This window comes from Schistocerca piceifrons, chromosome 10, assembly GCF_021461385.2.
Source record: "Schistocerca piceifrons isolate TAMUIC-IGC-003096 chromosome 10, iqSchPice1.1, whole genome shotgun sequence".
Taxonomy (NCBI): domain Eukaryota; kingdom Metazoa; phylum Arthropoda; class Insecta; order Orthoptera; family Acrididae; genus Schistocerca; species Schistocerca piceifrons.
Window position 1 is genome coordinate 12,123,999 of NC_060147.1, and position 21,008 is coordinate 12,145,006.

The 21,008-nt window shown below is 42.7% G+C and overlaps 1 protein-coding gene across 3 annotated transcripts in view; it reads right to left on the reverse strand.

Annotated features, from left to right (window-relative positions):
* LOC124719115 (uridine phosphorylase 1) overlaps positions 1 to 21,008 on the reverse strand; it is a 404,330-nt gene that overhangs the window by 42,799 nt on the left and 340,523 nt on the right. For all 3 annotated transcript variants that reach the window (XM_047244807.1, XM_047244808.1, XM_047244809.1), the window contains exon 2: positions 1,958 to 2,081. In XM_047244807.1, the coding sequence (XP_047100763.1) occupies positions 1,958 to 2,081 (124 nt within the window). The remainder of the gene's footprint in view (positions 1 to 1,957; positions 2,082 to 21,008) is intronic.

The window sequence follows — 21,008 nt, forward strand, 5'->3', positions numbered from 1 at the left end:
AATTTCCCACATTCAGTGTATTATCATTAATGTCTACGTCTGGTGGTGACATGTTATATTGTTTCAGACTGCAAAATGTGTCGTTGTGAGGTAAAGTCAAACTATTAGCTGGACAGTACTGCAAGTAGCTCACAGCTATCACCTGAGCAGTGTCTGCTAGATCTGAATGCTTTTCATCATCAAACCTAACAGTTTTTGAACTGCCCTTTAAAGTCACTGGAAGATCATTTGTGTAGGTTAGAAAGAAACGTGAACCCAGTACCGATGATGGTGGCCCCCACATTTAATATTCCCCCATTCTGATGTTAATTTTGTGCCTGAGATACAGTCTGTTAATGAGAACCTCTGTTTCGTCTTATACAGGGTTTCTGTAAACGAAGTTTGTATTTGACATGTCAAAATAAAATGGAGCTTGCAGTCTATTCGACATAAATCTTTATTATTGAAATTACAATTTGAGAATTTACTTTTTTTTAAATGTCTTCTAAGTGCAATCCATCACGCCTAAGCGATGAACAAAATTTTGTATGACGGCTCGGCATGTAAACACTGCGATGGCTCTCAGTTCGCTACGGATATTTTCTTTCAGTTATTCCGGAGGAGTCGGATTATTGATACGATTTCGATATCTACACAAGAACAAATCCACGGAGCTCAAATCTGGACCGTGTAGGGACCAATTTTGTCACCCCTCCTAAAGGTAAAATTTCACGAACTCTCACTATAACCGCATTGGATGTGTGGTGTGGTTCCGTCTTGCTGACCATGTTTTTAATTGAGGCACCGAAAAGTCATTTAACATCGCCACATGACGTTCCAAATTCACTTTAACTGCATGACTGCTCTTGTCTTCGAAAAAGCATCGCAGTCCATGTAGTAATGTTTGGCGAGTGAAGGTGTTTCTCATGCAGTTTAGGATTCGTGACCGTTCTGATGAAAATGAGCCTCGTCAAAAAACAAGGTGGTGTTAAATGAAAGCAGTTAGTCACATCATTAAAGACCTACAGCGTTATGTCTGGTATCCTCAAGCTTTAACTGTTCCACCAATTGGATTTTCTAAGGGTGCAGTTTAAGGTATTTTTGCAGAATTCGGTTCAATGGTGATATGTGCACATTTAAAGAACTTGCACGCTTACGAATGGAGAAGTTAGGATAGTCTCGAACAGGCGGATTTACACTCTCCGCGGATTGGTCCGTTCTTGATGAAGTTGGTCACCCGGATTTCGGTTTGGCCAGTGTTGAAACAGTCTCCTCAAACGTTTTGATCCATTTCTGGATAAGAAGAACACACCGAGCACCATTTAAATTATATAGTTGACGGTTACTGCAAAATTTCCACCGTGCTACAATCGCCGAATCACCGTTTATGCAAAAATTTCCGCACACAGAACGCGCACTCCATCTCTAGAAGCGCTCCATAAAGACTGAATTCTTAAAGGCCAAGCAAGCGATGAAAGTACCCCCTACTCTCCTCCGATTTGTTGCACATGCGCGGAGACCTCGTTCAAATATAAAGTTTTTTGTTGAGACATCCTCTTGAGGGCTGCCAATAATACCGCACGACTTTAGTTTGCTAAGTAGAATTTTGTGACCCACACAATCAAAGGTTTGAGCAACAGATAATTGTTCTTGTTTAGCTCTACTGCCAATTCATTTGTGAGGTCTTTTATCGGTAACTGTGGGAAGAACACTTTACGAAAACAAAACTGAGAGGCGGGTTAACAAGTTCTGCTCAGATGGAGTCAGTATTCCACCATAAACCGCATCCTCAAACAGTTTTGAAAAAAGTTACGTCTGTAACTAAAAATAGTTTATCTCTAATTCTGTAGAGATTTAAGCCTGTCAATAAATACGGCGCAAGTCATTGACTGATAATAAAGATAGCTGGAGGCTTAATTCAGTTTCCATGTCACAGGATAGATAATTAAATAACTTGTGAAAAGTAATAATTGCTTACCTTCACGTCCCCAAACATCGAGACCAGGTCATGCGACTCGCTACCAAGAGCAATATGGTACAGAATGTCCTGGTCCATAAGTTCAATGTGTGGGTTTCTAAGGCGGACCGATCCATCAGGATACCTGGAACAAACAGCAAACACGGTATTATGACTAACTTGTAATCAGTATTTGCGTAGTGCTTTAATCAAGTAACGCAAAGTCTGAAGAATTTCCAATAATGACTGAAGTTTTTAGAATTATTATACAAAACTGAAAACTACAGATGCAAAAGTATCACAAATACACAAATGATGACTATCAAACAAAATTGGCGAACAAGCTACAAAAAAAAAAATCAATTTAATATCGGTACAGAACAGCCAATATGCACTGGAAATGACGCAGACCTTAGAATCCGCGGCCATGAACAGTGCTGTATTTATCCAACAACCACGGCCTATTCGTCAAATAACATTTAAAAAAATCACCTATACATCGTAACGTGGTGGACTGCGCGGAACCAAACACGTCAGTACGAAAGAAGGCTATTACTTACGGTAAGTCTTGTGGATTTTCTACTGGAACAAGAGCTGTTGCGTTAGGCAAGGGGCGAATGAACCGCCTTCGATTTCTAACCGCGCCGACAAGTGGCAACAAATACGTGATTCGCATTTGAATTTCTGTGTGACTCTCGGAGTAAAAGCACACAGGGACATTTGAGCGACATTCATTTTTTTAATTGTATATTACAGCCTCAGGTCATACAATTGGTATCATTGGCGACTCTGGCTTGTTACCAAGTAATCATCAGATGATCTACTTACAGAGAAAGAAAAAAAAGTGGAATTAAAATAGCAGGAAACTGAATTACAACTCAAGCAAACTTCTGCTCACCACTTTACGTACTTGAATACAGTGCGTACTAACTCGTCAACTCAACAGGCCGACGAGTCGGCCGCGATGTTAATGTATCTGCGCTCTGGTTGTTGGGACTGAATGCTACAGTTAAATAGGTATAAGCTTGGTAACTCCTAAATCGCAAACATAAGATTAAAAACATTCAAACTGTGAATCTGAGCCAGGGTAAAATCTCTTTCCACGTGAGCATTAGATCGCCGTACCCCTGATTATTTAAAGATTCGAACTCTCATGTACATATAAAGTAGCTTCGTACTTTTGATTACTTTGCAAATGAGTTAATGCGTCAAATATTTGACTTTAAGCAGGTAAACGAGAAGTAGTTTAGAAATTGTTTGAAATTATGTTAGAAGTTTGTTGCATGTCGCAGATACTATCATTATGAAACACCGCTCGAGCATAGTCTGGATAGTGTGCGCTCAACTGCAAGCGAAATCTAGCTTTTCGCACAACTCACTGTTTATGACATATCTTCCGAACTATGCGTCCTACAACAATTTAACTTAGCCGGTACATCTAGCCGCATACGAGGACACTGGCTGCAAAAGTGTTGCAAAGAGTATTACTAGTAAAGAAATAATACATCAAAACGTCTTGCCTGACGCTGCCCTTTAACTGGATGAAGACTGAAAATGCAGTAAGCGATAAACTTCTTTTTTCTTTTCATCATTTTGTGTGTGTGTGTGTGTGTGTGTGTGTGTGTGTGTGTGTGTGTGTGTGTGAAGGGCAGGGGGGAGCATGTTGTCAGCCAAGTACAGGATTGGAGTTATATTAAAGTGCTCTCATTCTCAAATATTGGGTAATATGCGCGCCCATGAGTTACACACACACACACACACACTTTCCAGAATTAAGTTTTCACTCTGCAGCAGTGTGTGCGCTGATGTGAAAATGTTACTTTATAACTGCGTGCCGGACGCAGACTCGAACTCCAGACCTTTGTCTTTCGTGGGCAATGTGTTCTACCGACTGACCTACCCAAGCTTGGTAAAGCACTTTTCCGCGAAAATCTAAGGCCTGCACACAGTTTCAATATGCCACGAACTTCCATATGCAGTATACAGTTTCTGCCCGTTAATACTCGTCTTACTATATTAAACCCTTTAGCGTACGGCTATACAGATTGAGTACAACAGCTTTTTGGTGTACAGTCAACGAGTTTCAAATTGTTTAAGCATGAACAAAATCGAAGAGGAAAACTCCGTAATTTCCCCTTTTCCACGTGTTTTACATTAGTTCGCTTTGTACATATACTACTATATGTTTTATGGTTATGACTGCTTTTTCAGTTACCGAATGTCATTTAAATGAGAAACCAACCTTTCTCTCCAATATACAAAAACTTCAAACTGAAAACGTTTTCTCAGAAGTTTCGCGATTTAGCGAATGGTTTCACGATGGCCAACATGAGTCACTGGCTAAGTTTAGTTTCCAGCAAGATGATTACGCGGCTAGATGACACTTTTGTATTTGCTTCATGATACAAGCGTAAGTGTTCTTCCGGCGTACTTTCCCGTTGCTAGATAAAAGAATTACATAATATAATCTATATTATTCGTGTAATCACCTGCAGAATTTTTATCAATCATACCCGAAGAGAGCTAAACTGACACACAAAAGAAATGAAACAAACACCACTGTAGAACAATTTTGAAATGTACAGCTGAGCAGTCGTGTGAAAGGCAGTTCAAAAAATGGTTCAAATGGCTCTGAGCACTATGGGACTCAACATCTCAGGTCATAAGTCCCCTAAAACTTAGAACTACTTAAACCTAACCAACCTAAGGACGTCACACACACCCATGCCCGAGGCAGGATTCGAACCTGCGACCGTAGCAGTCCCGCGGCTCCGGACTGCAGCGCCAGAACCGCACGTCCACCGCGGCCGGCGAAAGGCAGTTGCACATATATTGTTCCACGAGTGTACGACGAAAATTCCTCGCCTAGTAATGAAAAAAAAAAAAATATATTTTGACGTTACAAACTGCACTGGTCTATCGGTGTGGGACTCTTAACTCGATGCACTTCATTCAGCATTTCCAGTGACTATATCCCGTCACTGAAGTAGGAAGAAGATAACGTTCCGTCTACGAAGAGATTACGAGCAACAGAGCACGAGGCCGTATCGCGAAGGTAATGGGTCGCGCCCTTTAAGGAGCCAGCACACGTTCAGTATTTATTGACAATACTAGTTTGTCAAATTGTCAATACATTAAAGCAACCCACACACCATCTATATAACTGAGGTCCGACGCTCACGGTAGACTAGCGCCATCAAGTAACCCCACAACCAATAACCACACGGGCTGAGGTCTGGGGACCTAGGAAGCCAAACATGACGCTCGTGGCGGCTCAGCACCAAACAATGCGCGCAAGAGATCTTTCACACGTGTGGCAATATGGGGTGGAGTACCATCATGCATGTCGTATCTTCCAACAGGTATTTATCAACCAGGCTAGGGATGATCTCACTTCCTCTTACTACAAGTTGTTTCATACACGATTCTCATGGAGTGTCACTGGCGTGTTGCTGTCCAGCGTCATCTGTTGACCAGTTTTTCCACTCGTTTTTGTTTTCAATAAAACCCATATTATTTCAGGCCTGTGTCAGTTTTTAACTCTCTATCTATCTTATTCCGTGGATTAGTGCATTTTTAAATGTTAACGAACTTGTGGGTCACCCTGTCCAGTGATTACCCTTGCATAGGCCTATTAAATTTGTTTTCTTTTAAACTACGGTATTTGATAAATGGAATCTGAGGTACGATATCCACAAAGGTGAATTGAGAACATAAACGGTGTATACCGTCGTGTGGCTGGTTCATGAAGCTCTGTCAACATATGAATGCAGAAGAATACTGTCAAACCGTCAATGCAACTTGACCTCTCACGTTTAATATGTACTGACTATACTGCTCGTCAATATTTCTGCTATTAACAACGTCAATACGCGCCCTCGGGCGGTCAAATATTGATGTTTGGCAACATTATTGAACGTGTGAGAGCTCCTTTACAAAGGGACCATCCTGGCATTCGTTTTCAGCTGTTCTACATCTACATCTGAAAAATACGAGGGTCAATCAATAATTCAAGTGGTCTGGAGAAAAAATGCGTTCATTTTTACAAAACAATACTTCTACTTTTCAACATAATCCCCTTGAACATTTATGCACTTGTTCCAACGGGGTACAGGCGGTTTTATTCTGTCTGCAAAGACCTTTTTATCTTTATGGTTGCACCAATTTCCCACAAACTTTTTCACGTCCTCGTTGTCCTGGAACCTCTTGCCATGTAATGCCTCTTTCAGTGCACCAAACAAATGGAAATCACTTGATGCTAAATCAGGAGTGTAAGGGGGATGAGGCGGTACTTCCCAGCCCGTTTTATCGATGGTTTCACGGGTTGGTTGAGCAATATGAGCACGTGCGTTGTCTTGCTAGAGAATCAGACCTCTCCTCTGAGACCATTGACGTCTCTCTCCCTCGGTGGATTCACCTTGTTTAAATGCAAATCCGAGTATGTTGGCTGCTCATTGTACGCTGCTCTTCGAGATGATAACAAAAAACTGGACCTTCAGCATCCCAAAACACCGTCAACACGACTTTTCCTGCTGATGCTTCGGTTTTGCATATTTTCCTGACAGCTGAGTTGATGTGCTTTGTCTGTTTGATTCTGCCTGATAAAAGTGAACCCAAATTTCATGACAAGTTAAAATTTTGTTGAGAAAGTGCTCACCTTCTCTTTCATAATGTTCCTTTAGCTCTGTGCACACTCTCAACATTGTTACCTTGTGAGGCCGTGTCAATTCCTTTCGGACCAATCTTGCACATTTTTTGCGGTACTTCAGCTTGCTGCAGATAATGTTATTAACTGTACCAGTAGTAACTTGAACCTTATCAGCTATCATTTCCACAGTCACCAATTTGATTTTCACGTGAGGGAGTTGAAACCGCAACTGGTCGGCCAGAAGGATGTTCGTCAGTCACTGAGTCGCGATCATTTCTGAACTGCTCTTCTCACTTTTAAAAATTTGTACGATTCATACAACCTTCCCCATAAACTTAAGACATTCTACAGTATATATTCACTGCTTACTCGCCTTCAACAAGTAAAACACGATTAACAGAACGTTGTTCAGTTAATGTGGACATTTCAAGCGGACTCGCCATCTTGAGATGTACTTTTGAGGTTATGAACAAAACAGTGTTTTTTTTAATTATGAATTTGGCCAGCTATGGACCGCATACAACTTAAGACTTATGGTGTTTCTTTTTCTTCCGTTCTTCCCAGTCCTACTTCATTTTCTCGCCAACTGCTCGTCTCTGCTCATCTGTCCACACTCTCTTGGGTCGAGGTTTTGGCGCATCTTCTTCATAGTTTGCGTTTTCTATAAGTAGCCTAAAGTTATTCCTGTCACGTATTATTTCTTCTGTAGCACCTATTTTGTTGGCGTCTTTCTTTACTGCTTCTATCCATCCTACGGTGTTTTTCAGCTTACTAACGTAATTAAAAATTTTCTTTGTAATTCGTGTTTCTTCCATTCTTTTTAAATGTCCATAAAATTTTAGCCGTCTCTTCCTCATTGTATCTGTGTTCTTTTCTGTATTTTTGTATAGGTCTTCATTTCTCCTTTTAATCCACCTGTTTTCCTTGTTTTTCTCAGGACCTAGAATTTTTCTTAATATTTTTCTCTCTCTTTTTTCTAGTTCTCTTAATTCGCCTTTCTTATTCAATGTTAGGCACTCTGATCCATATGTTGCTTGTGTCCTAATAACTGAATTATAATGTTTAATCTTTGCTTGTATGGATAATGATTTCTTATTGTAGTAGTTTTGTGTTAATTTATATGCACATTCCAACTTTTTTATTCTTTCTTTATTTGTTGTGTTATCCAGTCCATTGGCTTGGATCCACTCCCCCAGGTATTTGAATCTATCAACTCTTTTAATTTTTCCATACTTTGTTTTCATAAACAGTGTTGATACATCAGCTGATCACGGCTCATCCCAGTGATGCCAACTTAAAGCCATGAAAGTACCACACTTGTCCTACTAACAATATTTTCCGCAGACCAATTTGTCTCTGTAATTACTGAATGACCCTCTTATATAATCCGCAAGCCACCGTACGGATTGTGGGGGAGAATACCTCCGATACGAGCATTAGTTCCTTCCTTCCTTCCCTGTTCTGCTTGAGAATCGTGCGAGCGAAAAACAACTTAAGTACTAAACTCTTGTTCCTCTGATTTTCTCGCTGTTGTTTCGCGAGATATGTAGGAAGAAGTAATATACTGCCCGACTCTCCTTCGAACGTAGGCTGTGGGCAGTTCAACACTAATCCTCTCCGTGATGCACAAAGCCTCTTATGGCATCTGCCTCTGGAGTACGTTAGGCATCTCCGTAACGCTCTCGCGGCGAATAGACTATCCGGTGAGGAAACGCGCCCGCTCTTCGCTGGATCTCTCTACCTCCTATGTTAATCCATCTTCTTAACGATCCCAGACCGAACGCCGTTACTCATAATAGGTCGGAAAAGGGTTTTGTAAGCTATTTCTTTCGTGGACGAATTACATTTCCAAGAAATTCTCCTGATAAATTGGTCCGGCATTTGGTTCTCTTACAGTTTGTTTTTTGTAGTCACTTCCATTCCATTTTACGTTGTTCCGGATGGTTACATACACACACATTCTCTCTCTCTCTCTCTCTCTCTCTCTCTTTCTCTCTCTCTCTTTCTCTCTCTCTCTTTCTCTCTCTCTCTTTCTCTCTCTCTCTTTCTCTCTCTCTCTTTCTCTCTCTCTCTTTCTCTCTCTCTCTCTCTCTTTCTCTCTCTCTCTTTCTCTCTCTCTCTCTCTCTCTCTCTCTCTCTTTCTCTCTCTCTCTTTCTCTCTCTCTCTCTCTCTCTCTCTTTTTTCCCTCCCTCCCTCCCTGCCACCCTTATTAGGTTGTTACTGTTTCCAGTGATTTTTCACCAACAGAGTAATCGAACAGTAGTGATTTTCTTCGCTTATTTATGTGCAGGTCTTCTTGCATTTCGCTATCGTCTCCAGGCGTTGCAACCGGAGACCGCAGCCTCAGGGCACTGCCAACGTTATCCACTAGATCATATATGGGGTGTTTCCGTAAGAGCGTGCAGAAATTAAACAGGCCATACTGAATGCTCCGCTGAACAATTTGAGGTAGGGAACCTGCGGTCGGAGAATGCAGCTTAAGGAGATATGGAAGCAGACTTGTCTACCGCTTTGTGTAGCATTACTGTTCTACAGCTTATTTACAGCTAACATGCGTACAGGTTGTGCTGTTTATTTATATGTAATTCCTTATTTCCCGCGCCGGCCGCTGTGGCCGAGCGGGTCTAGGCGCTGCAGTCTGGAACCGCGAGACCGCTACGGTCGCAGGTTCGAATCCTGCCTTGGGCATGGATGTGTGTGATGTCCTTAGTTTAGTTAGGTTTAAGTAATTCTAAGTCTAGGGGACTGATGACCTCAGATGTTAAGTCCCATAGTGCTCAAAGCCATTTGAACGATCTCTATTTCCTGCAGGGCGAGCCTGATTACCAGGAAGTCATGATACAGGTTTTCTTTATTTTACCTGCCCATAAGGTGGCTCTGTTGTATAGCATTTACACTGCGCCACGGACAACGTGCTAGGAATCAACGACAGACCCATTCATTACTCAGTGCTATTCAGAGACGTACAGTACAATACGATGGAGCAGTACCGGTACAGTTTAGCAAAACTGATTTGCGCCTTGTGTATGGGCAAGTACGTTGCAATGTTCTCGCTGCTGAAGGGCTAAACAGGGAACAATTTTCTAACAGCCATCATCCGTCACGAAGAGTCTTTATTTCTCTCGATCGACGAACGCGGGAGACTGGTTCATTGGAAAGAAGAATGGAGGTACCTGGTAACATGAGGACCACTCGCACACGATTTTGAAGAGGAGGTGCTGGAACGTGTTGCAACGGACCCCACTACAAGTACTCGGTCGTACAGGACGTGAAATGGGCGCTGCACATACTAAACTGTGGCGAGTACTCCACGAACAACAATTATACCCATATTACCCACAACGAGTCCATGCAATGCTTGTGGCTGACTTTGCACCAAGGGTCGCACTGTGTCAGTGGTTTCTCCAACAGTACATTGATCGACCAGGTTTCCTCCAGATCGTGCTATTACTTACGAGGCCTCATTTGATCGTGATGGCACTTCGAACAGCAGAAACAGCCATGTGAGGGATGTGGAAAACCCTCACGCATAGTAGAGTCACACCATCAAATACGTCTTGCTGTGAATATCTGGGCCGATAATCTCACTGGGCAACATCTTCCACCTGGCCGTCTAAATGGCCACCTGTACTTGGTGTTCGTGGAAAGAGTTGTTGAAGAACGTACCTTTGGTTGTTCGTGGGAGGATGTGGATACAACATGAGTGCATCGTCTTACTTCAGTGTGGATGTCCGCAGCCATCTCATTGCTGTATTTCCTGGTCGCTGGATTGGAGGGTATTGTACTCGTATTGTATTGAACTGGGGACCTAGAAACGACGGAGAGGTTTCGTCACCGCTGTAGCCCTCGGTGGTTCACAACTTCACAAAATGCTACAGCAGTCCACGCACCTCTCCGCCGCTCCACACCGAACCCAGGGTTATTGTGCGGTTCGGCCACCAGTGGACCCCCCTGGGAACGTCTCACACCGGACCAGTCTAACCCCCAATGTTTGCGTGGTAGAGAAATTATAGTGTACGCGCACGCGGAGGCAATGTTTGCGGAGCAATTGCCAACATAGTGTAACTGAGGCGGAATCTACATCTACATCTACATACATACTCCGCAATCCACCATGCGGTGCGTGGCGGAGGGTACCTCATACCACAACCAGCATCTTCTCTCCCTGTTCCACTCCCAAACAGAACGAGAGAAAAATGACTGCCTATATGCCTCTGTGCGAGCTCTAATCTCCCATATCTTTGTGGTCTTTCCGCGAAATATAACTTGGCGCCAGCAAAATTGTACTGCAGTCAGCCTCAAATGCTGGTTCTCTAAATTTCGTCAGTAGCGATTCACGAAAAGAACGCCTCCTTTCCTCCAGAGACTCCCACCTGAGTTCCTGAAGCATTTCCGTAACACTCGGTGATGATCAAACCTACCAGTAACAAATCTAGCAGCCCGCCTCTGAATTGCTTCTATGACCTCCCTCAATCCGACCTGATAGGGATCCCAAACGCTCGAGCAGTACTCAAGAATAGGTCGTATTAGTGTTTTATAAGCAGTCCCCTTTACAGATGAACCACATCTTCCCAAAATTCTACAATGAACCGAAGACGACTATCCGCTTTCCCCACAACTGCTATTACATGCTTGTCCCACTTCATATCGCTCTGCAATTTTACGCCCAAATATTTAATCGACGTGACTGTGTCAAGCACTACACTACTAATGGAGTATTCAAACGTTACGGGATTCTTTTTCCTATTCATCCGTATTAATTTACATTTATCTATATTTAGAGTTAGCTGCCATTGTTTACACCAATCACAAATCCTGTCCAAGTCATCTTGTATCCTCCTACAGTCACTCAACGACGACACCTTCCCGTACACCACAGCATCATCAGCAAATAGCCGCACATTGCTATCCACCCTATCCAAAAGATCATTTATGTAGATAGAAAACAACAGCGGACCTACCACACTTCCCTGGGGCACTCCAGATGATACCCTCACCTCCGATGAACACTCACCATCGAGTACAACGTACTGGGTTCTCCGCAATAAGGAGAACTAGCCCGCATTCGCCGTGGGAGATGGAAAACCGCCTTAAAAACCATCCACAGGCTGGCCGGCGCACCGGAACTCGACACTAATCCGCCGGGCGGATTCGTGCCGGGGACCGTGCCGCCCGGAAAGCAGTGCGTTAGACCGCACGGCTAACCAGGCGGGCTTTGGGAGGGTAGGTCCTATTCCATGGCCTGCGAGGTCACCTGAACTGAACCGCCTTAATTATTTGCTATGGGATATCTGGTCACTTATGTATCAGACCGCAGTGGATACGGAAATGGAATTAGTTGCCAGAATGGTAGCTGCCTGCGATGTGATTCGAAACACACCGGGAATATTTGTCAGGTTGCGTCAGAATCGTGTTCGCGTATCTCATGCTTGCATTGAGGTTGATGGCCGTCAGTTTCAGCATCTTTTGTAAGATACGGTACAAATGATATGTTCATTGTGTCAGTGATGGTATTTGGAGTTAACTGTAACTCATGTAAATTAAGAAGTACAGAGTAATGTGATTTTATTCCTATCATCTCCTTAAGCTGGTGTCTCAGACTCCAGGTTCGCTACCTCAATTGTTCAGTGAAGAATCCCGTACGTCTTGTTAAATTTTTGCACGTTTTTACGTTAACACTCTGTACGTGTGTCACAATTCCTATTATAGGTTCAAATGGCTCTGAGCACTATTGGACTTAACTGCTGATGTCATCAGTCCCCTAGAACTTGGAACTACTTAAACCTAACTAACCTAAGGACATCGCACGCATCCATTCCCAAGGCAGGATTCGAACCTGCGACCGTAGCGGTCGCGCGGTTCCAGACTGTAGCGCCTAGAACCGCTCGGCCACTCCGGCCGGCTCCTATTATAGGCTACGAGGGGCTGTAGAGGGGACTTTTGATAAGGAACCATATCCGGAACTGTGCGGTTTGGGTGTAAAATAGGTTTTCAAATCTCCCATTTCACTGCACACAAACAGCGGAGATGAGCTGTGACTTGTGTGCTTTGCAGGAGCCCACGGCACTGTCAATGTTTCGTATACTCGCTGTTTCGTTCTCTCCTATAACAACAAAAAATTTCAATCCTTGCAACACACACAGTACGACATTAAAAAAAGATTGCGACAACCAAATTATTCCGCAGATCAAGAATTCCCTTTTCAAACATAGTCAGGCGGAAGGAAAGGGCGTGGCATAGAGTCAATGGCAATGCTTAGTTTTATACCCAGATGACGCCACATCCAGAAAAAAAAACCAGAGCACAGTTCGGTCAGAGGGCAGTGATAATATTATTTGCTGTGAATGATTTAGCAACATCATGCTGCTTGACAACACAGTGGGGCATTTTCTGTGATCGATTTAGTAATATCACGCTGCTTGACACCAAGTGGGGCAATCTCAAGTACGACCTCTCGCAACCGAAGATAAATTGCAGCTCTCAACAGTTTGGCCTTGCCGCGCATTTGTGCGGATGTGTCTCGGGTTTCTCGCTTATCTTATCCGCCCTGTTCAGCGTTACCTGAGAACTTAATGCGGGCCCTCCACCGCCTGATCTTTACGAGATACGTGTGTTAAGAGCCCAGGGATTAATGCGTGCGCAGTTTCCGTAGGTCCACAGCAATACCACGCACAAATATCTGCGAGGCGTGATCAAAAAAGTAACGAATTTTGCAGTATCGAGTGTTGTATTAGTAAGAGTTGTGTGACTTTTTTGTTGTTGTTATGTTTGTAAGCATGTGAAACGTACCAGTAAAAGGGTCGTCGCATCGGATACTTAAATCTTATCAAAAGTACTACGTGCGTTTTTTAGTATCGGCGATTATTTCAAAATGGTTCAAATGCCTCTGAGCACTATGGGACTTAAAATTTTGTTCAGAATCAGCGCTAGTATCGCTCTGTACATCTACACTACTGGCCATTAAAATTGCTACATCTCGAAGATGACGTGCTACAGACGCGAAATTTAACCGACAGGAAGAAGATACTGTGATATGCAAATGATTAGCTTTTCAGAGCATTCACACAAGGTTGGGTTCAGTGGCGACACCTACAAGTTTCCAACCGATTTCTCATACACAAACAGCAGTTGACTGGCGTTGCCCGGTGAAACGTTGTTGTGATGCCTCGTGTAAGGAGGAGAAATGCGTACCATCACGTTTCCGACTTTGATAAAGGTCGGATTGTAGCCTATCGCGATTGTGGTTTATCGTATCGCGACATTGCTGCTCGCGTTGGTCGAGATCCAATGACTGTTAGCAAAATATGGAATCGGTGGGTTCAGGAGGGTAATACGGAACGCCGTGCTCGATCCCAACGGCCTCGTATCACTAGCAGTCGAGATGACAGGCATCTTATCCGCACGGCTGTAACGGATCGTGCAGCCACGTCTCGATCCCTGAGTCAACAGATGGGGACGTTTGCAAGACAACAACCATCTGCACGAACAGTTCGACGACGTTTGCAGCAGCATGGACTATCAGCTCGGAGACCGTGGCTGCGGTTACCCTTGACGCTGCATCACAGACAGGAGCGCCTGCGATGGTTTACTCGACGACGAACCTGAGTGCACGAATGGCAAAACGTCATTTTTTTTATGAATCCAGGTTCTGTTTACAGCATCATGATGGTCGCATCCGTGTTTGGCGACATCGCGGTGAACGCACATCGGAAGCGCGTATTCGTCATCGCCATACTGGCGTATCACCCGGCGTGATGGTTCGGGGTGCCATCGGTTACACGTCTCGGTCACCTCTTGTTCGCATTTTCGGCACTTTGAACAGTGGACGTTACATTTCAGATGGGTTACGACCCGTGGCTCTACCCTTCATTCGATCCCTGCGAAACCCTACATTTCATCAGGATAATGCACGACCGCATGTTGCAGGTCGTGTACGGGTCTTTCTGGATACAGAAAATGTTCGACTGCTGCCCTGGCCAGCACATTCTCCAGATCTGTCACCAACTGAAAACGTCTGGTCATTGCGGCCGGGCAACTGGTTCGTCACAATACGGCAGTCACTACTCTCGATGAACTGTGGTGTGTTGAAGCTGCACGGGCAGGTGTACCTGTACACGCCATCCAAGCTCTGTTCGACTCAATGCCCAGGCGTATGAAGGCCGTCATTACGGCCAGAGGTGGTAATTCTGGGTACTGATTTCTCAGGATCTATGCACCCAAATTGCGCGAAAATGTAATCGCATGTCAGTTCTAGTATAATATATTTGTCCAATGAATACCCGGTTATCATCTGCATTTCTCCTTGGTATAGCAATTTTAATGGCCAGTAGTTTAGATGCAGCGTAACTTACAACGCGGAAATGATCTAAATTAAATTCATCCAGTATTTGAGAATTAGAGCAGTTAGTGACTTCCGACGAACTTTACACATAATTTCAAAGCTTTTCGAAACTTTTTCTAGCTAATCCCCCCCCCCCCCCCCCCACGCGCCCGCCACCAACACAAAATGGTGAAAGCAGACATTTTATCGCTTACTATGATTCGTTCCACATCATTACGATTTATCGTGTGGAACATGAAACTAACTACGACTACCCAATAGTAATCATCATCATCATCATCATCATCATCATCATCATCATCATCGCCTGTTGCAAGACGTGTCACTGGTGTAACTCTCTAGTCCGGAAGGGGGATGGGGCTATGACGCAATCTCAGCTCCCCATATACGTGGAGTTTATAATGAAGCTATTTTAAGGTCAGCTATTTCCGCCGACCCGGGACAGGACCGCCGTGATGTAATAGCGCCTGAGAGGCTATGAGGCAACGTGTGACGTCACGCGCATTTACCCTCCAGACCAGCGACACCACAGGCGTAGGCCGCTTCGACTTTCGCGGCCGCCTAATCTGTTTGCGCGTGTAATCCTCTCTACCCAGCGCGCTGAGGTCAGCAAATACGCCAGTCGACCCAGCGGGCCAAACGGGGGCGAGGACAACAAATTGGCGAACCTTCCTCGTCAGGCAGCTTACAAAGCAGTGAGGCGCCCCTTCTAAGCTCTCTGAATTCGCCTTGAGTCGCCGTTTCGTCAACGATGTTGATACTCCGGAGGTCAACGGCACCGATACTGACTCCTCCGTCACGCTTCTGCAGGAACAGCTCTGTTCTACCAGCCCAAAGGCCTCTGCTCCGCTCCCGTAGACTTTACGGCCTGCACGGATTCTTTTCTGCTTTTACTTTATTTAATTTTTATGTTGTTCTCAAATTGCAACACCTTCTAAACTATTCACGTTAATTACGGCCATAGAAGCACGGTCCTTTCCGAATATACCGGGTGATCAAAAAGTCAGTATAAATTTGAAAACTGAATAAATCACGGAATAATGTAGATAGAGAGGTACAAATTGACACACACGCTTGGAATGACATGGGGCTTTAGTAGAACCAAAAAAAAATACAAAATTTCAAAAAAATTCCGACAGATGGCGCTACATCTGATCAGAATAGCAATAATTAGCATAACAAAGTAAGACAAAGCAAAGATGATATTCTTTACAGGAAATGCTCAATATGTCCACCATCATTCCTCAACAATAGCTGTAGTCGAGGAATAATGTTGTGAACAGCACTGTAAAGCATGTCCGGAGTTATGGTGAGGCATTGGCGTCGGATGTTGTCTTTCAGCATCCCTAGATATGTCGGTCGATCACGATACACTTGCAACTTCTGGTAACCCCAAAGCCAATAATCGCACGGGCTGAGGTCTGGGGACCTGGGAGGCCAAGCATGACGAAAGTGGCGGCTGAGCACACGATCATCACCAAACGACGCGCGCAAGAGATCTTTCACGTTTCTAGCAATATGGGGTGTTTATTTGTTCTAATAAAACCCCACGTCATTCCAAGCATGTGTGTGAATTTTTACCTCTCTATCTACATTATTCAGTGGTTTAAGCTTTCAAATTTATACTGACTTTTTGATCACCCTGTACTTCCGACGAAAACTCGATTTTGGTAGCTGCAGTCGGAGGTTTTCGTTAATCCTGCTGTTTGGGTTCTTGTGGTGATACTGACATAGAAACTTTCATCCCCTAACACATTTCTAACCAAGAAGTGGAATATCAGGTTTCATACGTTCAGTTTTAAAAATGTTTTAATATAACGTGATATTTTCTAAAAAAAGTTTCACCTCCTGTTTCACTCCTTTAGTGGTTGAATTACCAAAAACACGGAACCGCGCATTTTTTATTTCTGACCGAGAAACGAAATACCATTTGTCGTAATTCTAACTCCAAAAATTCCTTTAATAGCGACATATTTTCTAAAAAAAACCTTTCGTTTCCTCTTCATCGTCTTAGGGGTGGAATTTCGAACGACCACTTAATAAATGATGTCTACAGTATAAGATCAACATCCTCTCCAAATTTCAAGTTTCTGTCTGCAGCGTACTGGGCTCGGCAATGGTCAGTCAGGCAGGCAGGCAGGACAGGACATTTTGCTATATACACAGTTTAATCCCCGGTAATATACCGTGAAGACGTTTGTTCTGAGATGTAGAAAGGGGCAAGACGTATAACACCACACAGATGAAACTAGTTTTAGAAAGTGCAGTGCTTCATCATTATTTATTATTCAAGTTAATCTGTTTACATTGTCAATGCACTGTTTTAGTTGCGTTCTTTCCTAAATGAATACTGTATTAAACTATCGACTAGTTCAGAAAGACCAGTAAAGACATCTATTTTCTTAAACTGCTCAGCAGTGTTCTATGACGCAAAGAAAACCAAGAACGTGCTGTTAATTGAAATGCGCAGGATGGACGAAGGAGAACTGTTCGAGAGCGGTGTGGGTGGAAGGGAGGAACTGTTGCTGAATTTGGTATTGGGTCTTGAACGGTTGGAAGAATAAGCAGAACGGAATTTAAGACTAATTTCAAAGTGGTCAATCCTGATGACGATACTATCCCCGTTTGTTCGTCTACAGACAGTAACGATAGTCATGATGCATTAACTGACGAAACTGGTGCTGAAGAAACTGTGCCAGAAAAAGGGGTAACAACGCAGCTCAACAAAATAATGGTTTATTTGGGACGCGAGGTGGATACAGCTTCGGCTGAACTAAAGCTGCTGAAACGTCATCGTACTGTTCATAAAAGACATACGAATGTGGCTCTCTGACTTCGGTGTATAAAACTTTTTTCAGTATCTCGTACAAACGATGTATGATTTGTCTCTCTACGTGAAACTAATTTGACGTTCAAGCTTACAGCATTTAACCCAAGCAATTATTTTATTTTGAATTTTTGGATCATCCTGATTATCAACAATTCGGATGCCCTATGGTACCAGCTACTTTGGATAAACGAGTTTCCACTATACCAATAGTGGTCCATTTAACTGTTTACATTGTTTTTAAAGTACGACCACATATTCGTAGCCTCCGACTGAACATATTTATGTTCATTTATCGAGTGAGCTGGTTTAATGCACGTAATTTTCAGTGAGGAACTCATACATTCAACATCCAACTCGAAGTGAATTTAGTCAAATTAATACGCTAACCTTCATATGAATTTCATATACCGGTATTATAATTTTTGGTTGTTGTTAGCTTTTATGTCAGCCGTCAGTCCGAAGACAGCTTTCATGCAGCTCTCCACAGTAGTATATTCGTGCAGGTCTTCGCATCCCTGCAACCCACACCCACTTCAACCTGCTTACCCTAGTCAAGCCAAGATCTCCGCCCACAATTTTTATGCGCGCTCTACCCCCCCCCCCCCCCAAATCCCCTTCTCGCCTTTCAAATTCACTACACCTTGATGTCTCAGGATCATCCTATCCCTTCTCCTAGTCAAGTTGAGCAAACAATTTCCTACTTTTCTCCACTCATACATGTTTCAGTGAAATTCCCCTTAGCTGATAATTTCTCTACAGTACATTGCCCACTAATCTACAATGCCCATCATGAGTACCACGTCGTCATAATAAGGAGCAATATTTTTGAAAACAATAACGTAGTAATAGCAGAAATTAAATAAATTGTAACACTAAGATGAAAAACTTTAACAAAAGGCAGAATAACCTAAAATTAAATAATTCCATTTTCGGCCATTTTTGTTCGTTTTATATAAACATTGTACCATAGAGAAATGCTTCTTACTTCCAGGTGAGAAGCTGCACGAAATTACCAGCTCTACTGCTGACAACTACACGAACTGTTAAGGTGTACCAGGTGTTTTAACAAGGAAACAGAGCAAGCCCAACAGACAGTCCAAAAACCAGTGTTTCCCAGATGCGACGTATTACGAATGACGAGGGGACATTCCTAGGTGTACATAAACGATCTTGAAGAAACTTGGCGGATAGTAGGGTGGTCAAACTAATGCAATGTGTATTTTTCCCATTTTTACCCAGTTTCACTTTTAAGGAGGGAAACACATCCCGAAAGGTAATTTGGTGTATTAGGTTTATAGCAAATATCTTCGAAACCATGATATAGAAAAAATGTTTGACATAAGAGTTGAAATCTAATTAACGTTCTTGAAAACTGTATAATCAACTTCTGTAATAATTTTAAATTTGTCAAAACATCCCGCAACCGTTAATTAATTCTGAATAAAATAAACTTTTGTTACGACATAGATTAAAGAAGCTTTCACGCCACATCCATTAATGTATAATAAAGCTAATTTCTGAACTATTATTGGAAAATAAGCTTTACACAATGCGCTGTGGAGTATTCTCAACATCCCTAATTAAAATATGTAATTATTCATTATTATGTCAATAATTTGTTTGTTGCTCCTGTTTTACATTTTTAATTCTTATTTAACGTCCTAACTTCTCGAATTTTTACATTGTGGTCATTTCTCAAGATGTATTTGGGAGGAGCTCGTGTGTCGTCTGATTCTCCTCGGAAACTACTTTATTAAAACCACCCTATATAAAATGTTAGTATGTAATGACAACAAGCCCAAAACCATAAATATTATCATACAACTTTTTATCTCTTATTCGATTTAAAAACGGAAGAGAGTCCACTGATGATTCTAAAAATTTATAGAAACACGTATAGGTGAAAAAAGAAGAATCTGTTTTCTCAAAGCATTCTTGTTGTACCTCGAATCGAACTACCTGTCGTACATAAAAATCAGCTTCGTACATTTTGTTTATTATAACAAAAGTGGTACTGATACTGCTCATATCATACCTAAAAACATTGGCCTGGTGGACGTGCAAGCCTCATTACGTATACACATAGTTCATCCATTCTAAAAATCGAGAATCTCTACGATTTTTGCCTGTTATCGATACGGGCAAGACATGGCTTCCGGGAATTTAAAGACCGTGCCACAGTCTCTAGAGTAGTTCCTCAAATTACGCCGGACACACAAGCTGGGGACTTCAGTTTATATATCTAGAGAGGGAAGATTTAATAAAACATTTTTACGTACTTAGTAAAACACGACTGCAACTTGCATGTTATGTCCGCATGCAGTAATGTTCATCTGTTGTGTTCTTGACGGGTGGTGAATTCACTGTATGGCAAAAAGATATTTTTATGTGGTACAATGTAACAAGTTTCGAATTATTATTTTTTCTGCGAAACCTTGCTTCTTGCCGAATTTCGTGATGTAGGTCAAGGGAAGTACATTCAGTCCTGCCAGGTTGTATTCTGATCGCAGATTGATCGGAGTATGTTGATTACTTCAAAGTGCTTCCACCACATTATCTTTTCTGTGATTTTGTATGTAGTACTGTGAGTGTATTAGAAAATTAAAGAATTTTTTATGCATAGGAAATTACTGTACGACTGTAAACAAAAGTATTTTCCGTTTTGAAGGAATGACTGTTGTTACCTTTTGCTGAGAATGAGTGCTTTGTTTACTCAATAGCAAGTACGTGTCTATTCTTTGGCTTTATCTAACCCGAAAGAAACTGTTTTCACTTAATCACACGTTTCAGTTTATCCCTGTTTCTCCGAAATAGATGTCAGGCGAAATTTTGTGGTTCCAGATTTTTTATTGCTCGCTATCTCTTAACTCCTTAGAGTTTCATGGACTGCAGGAGAACGACTGGGTCGGCATTACAGCAAATCTGGGAGTCTGATAGTAAAACAAAAACTGACCTACTCTGGGCACGTATGAGAAGAAATGATTAGCTGGAGATGACGTTAAAACTGGGTAAGATCGAACATTCGAGGAGGAGGAGGTAAAGGATGGGATGGATCCATCCCATTACAGAAGTAAGTGTGGGGGAGACAGTGCAAGACAGAAACAATTTGGCGTGCTTCAGGTCATGGGGTCACGGAGAGTCGGTATCGATTAAACGACTATAGAGGGAGATCTGTGTTCATGACGTTCACTAATCGCGTTCGTATGTCAGCGTTAGTTCTCAGGGTAGCTCTGTGTTATGCCATTTAATTGA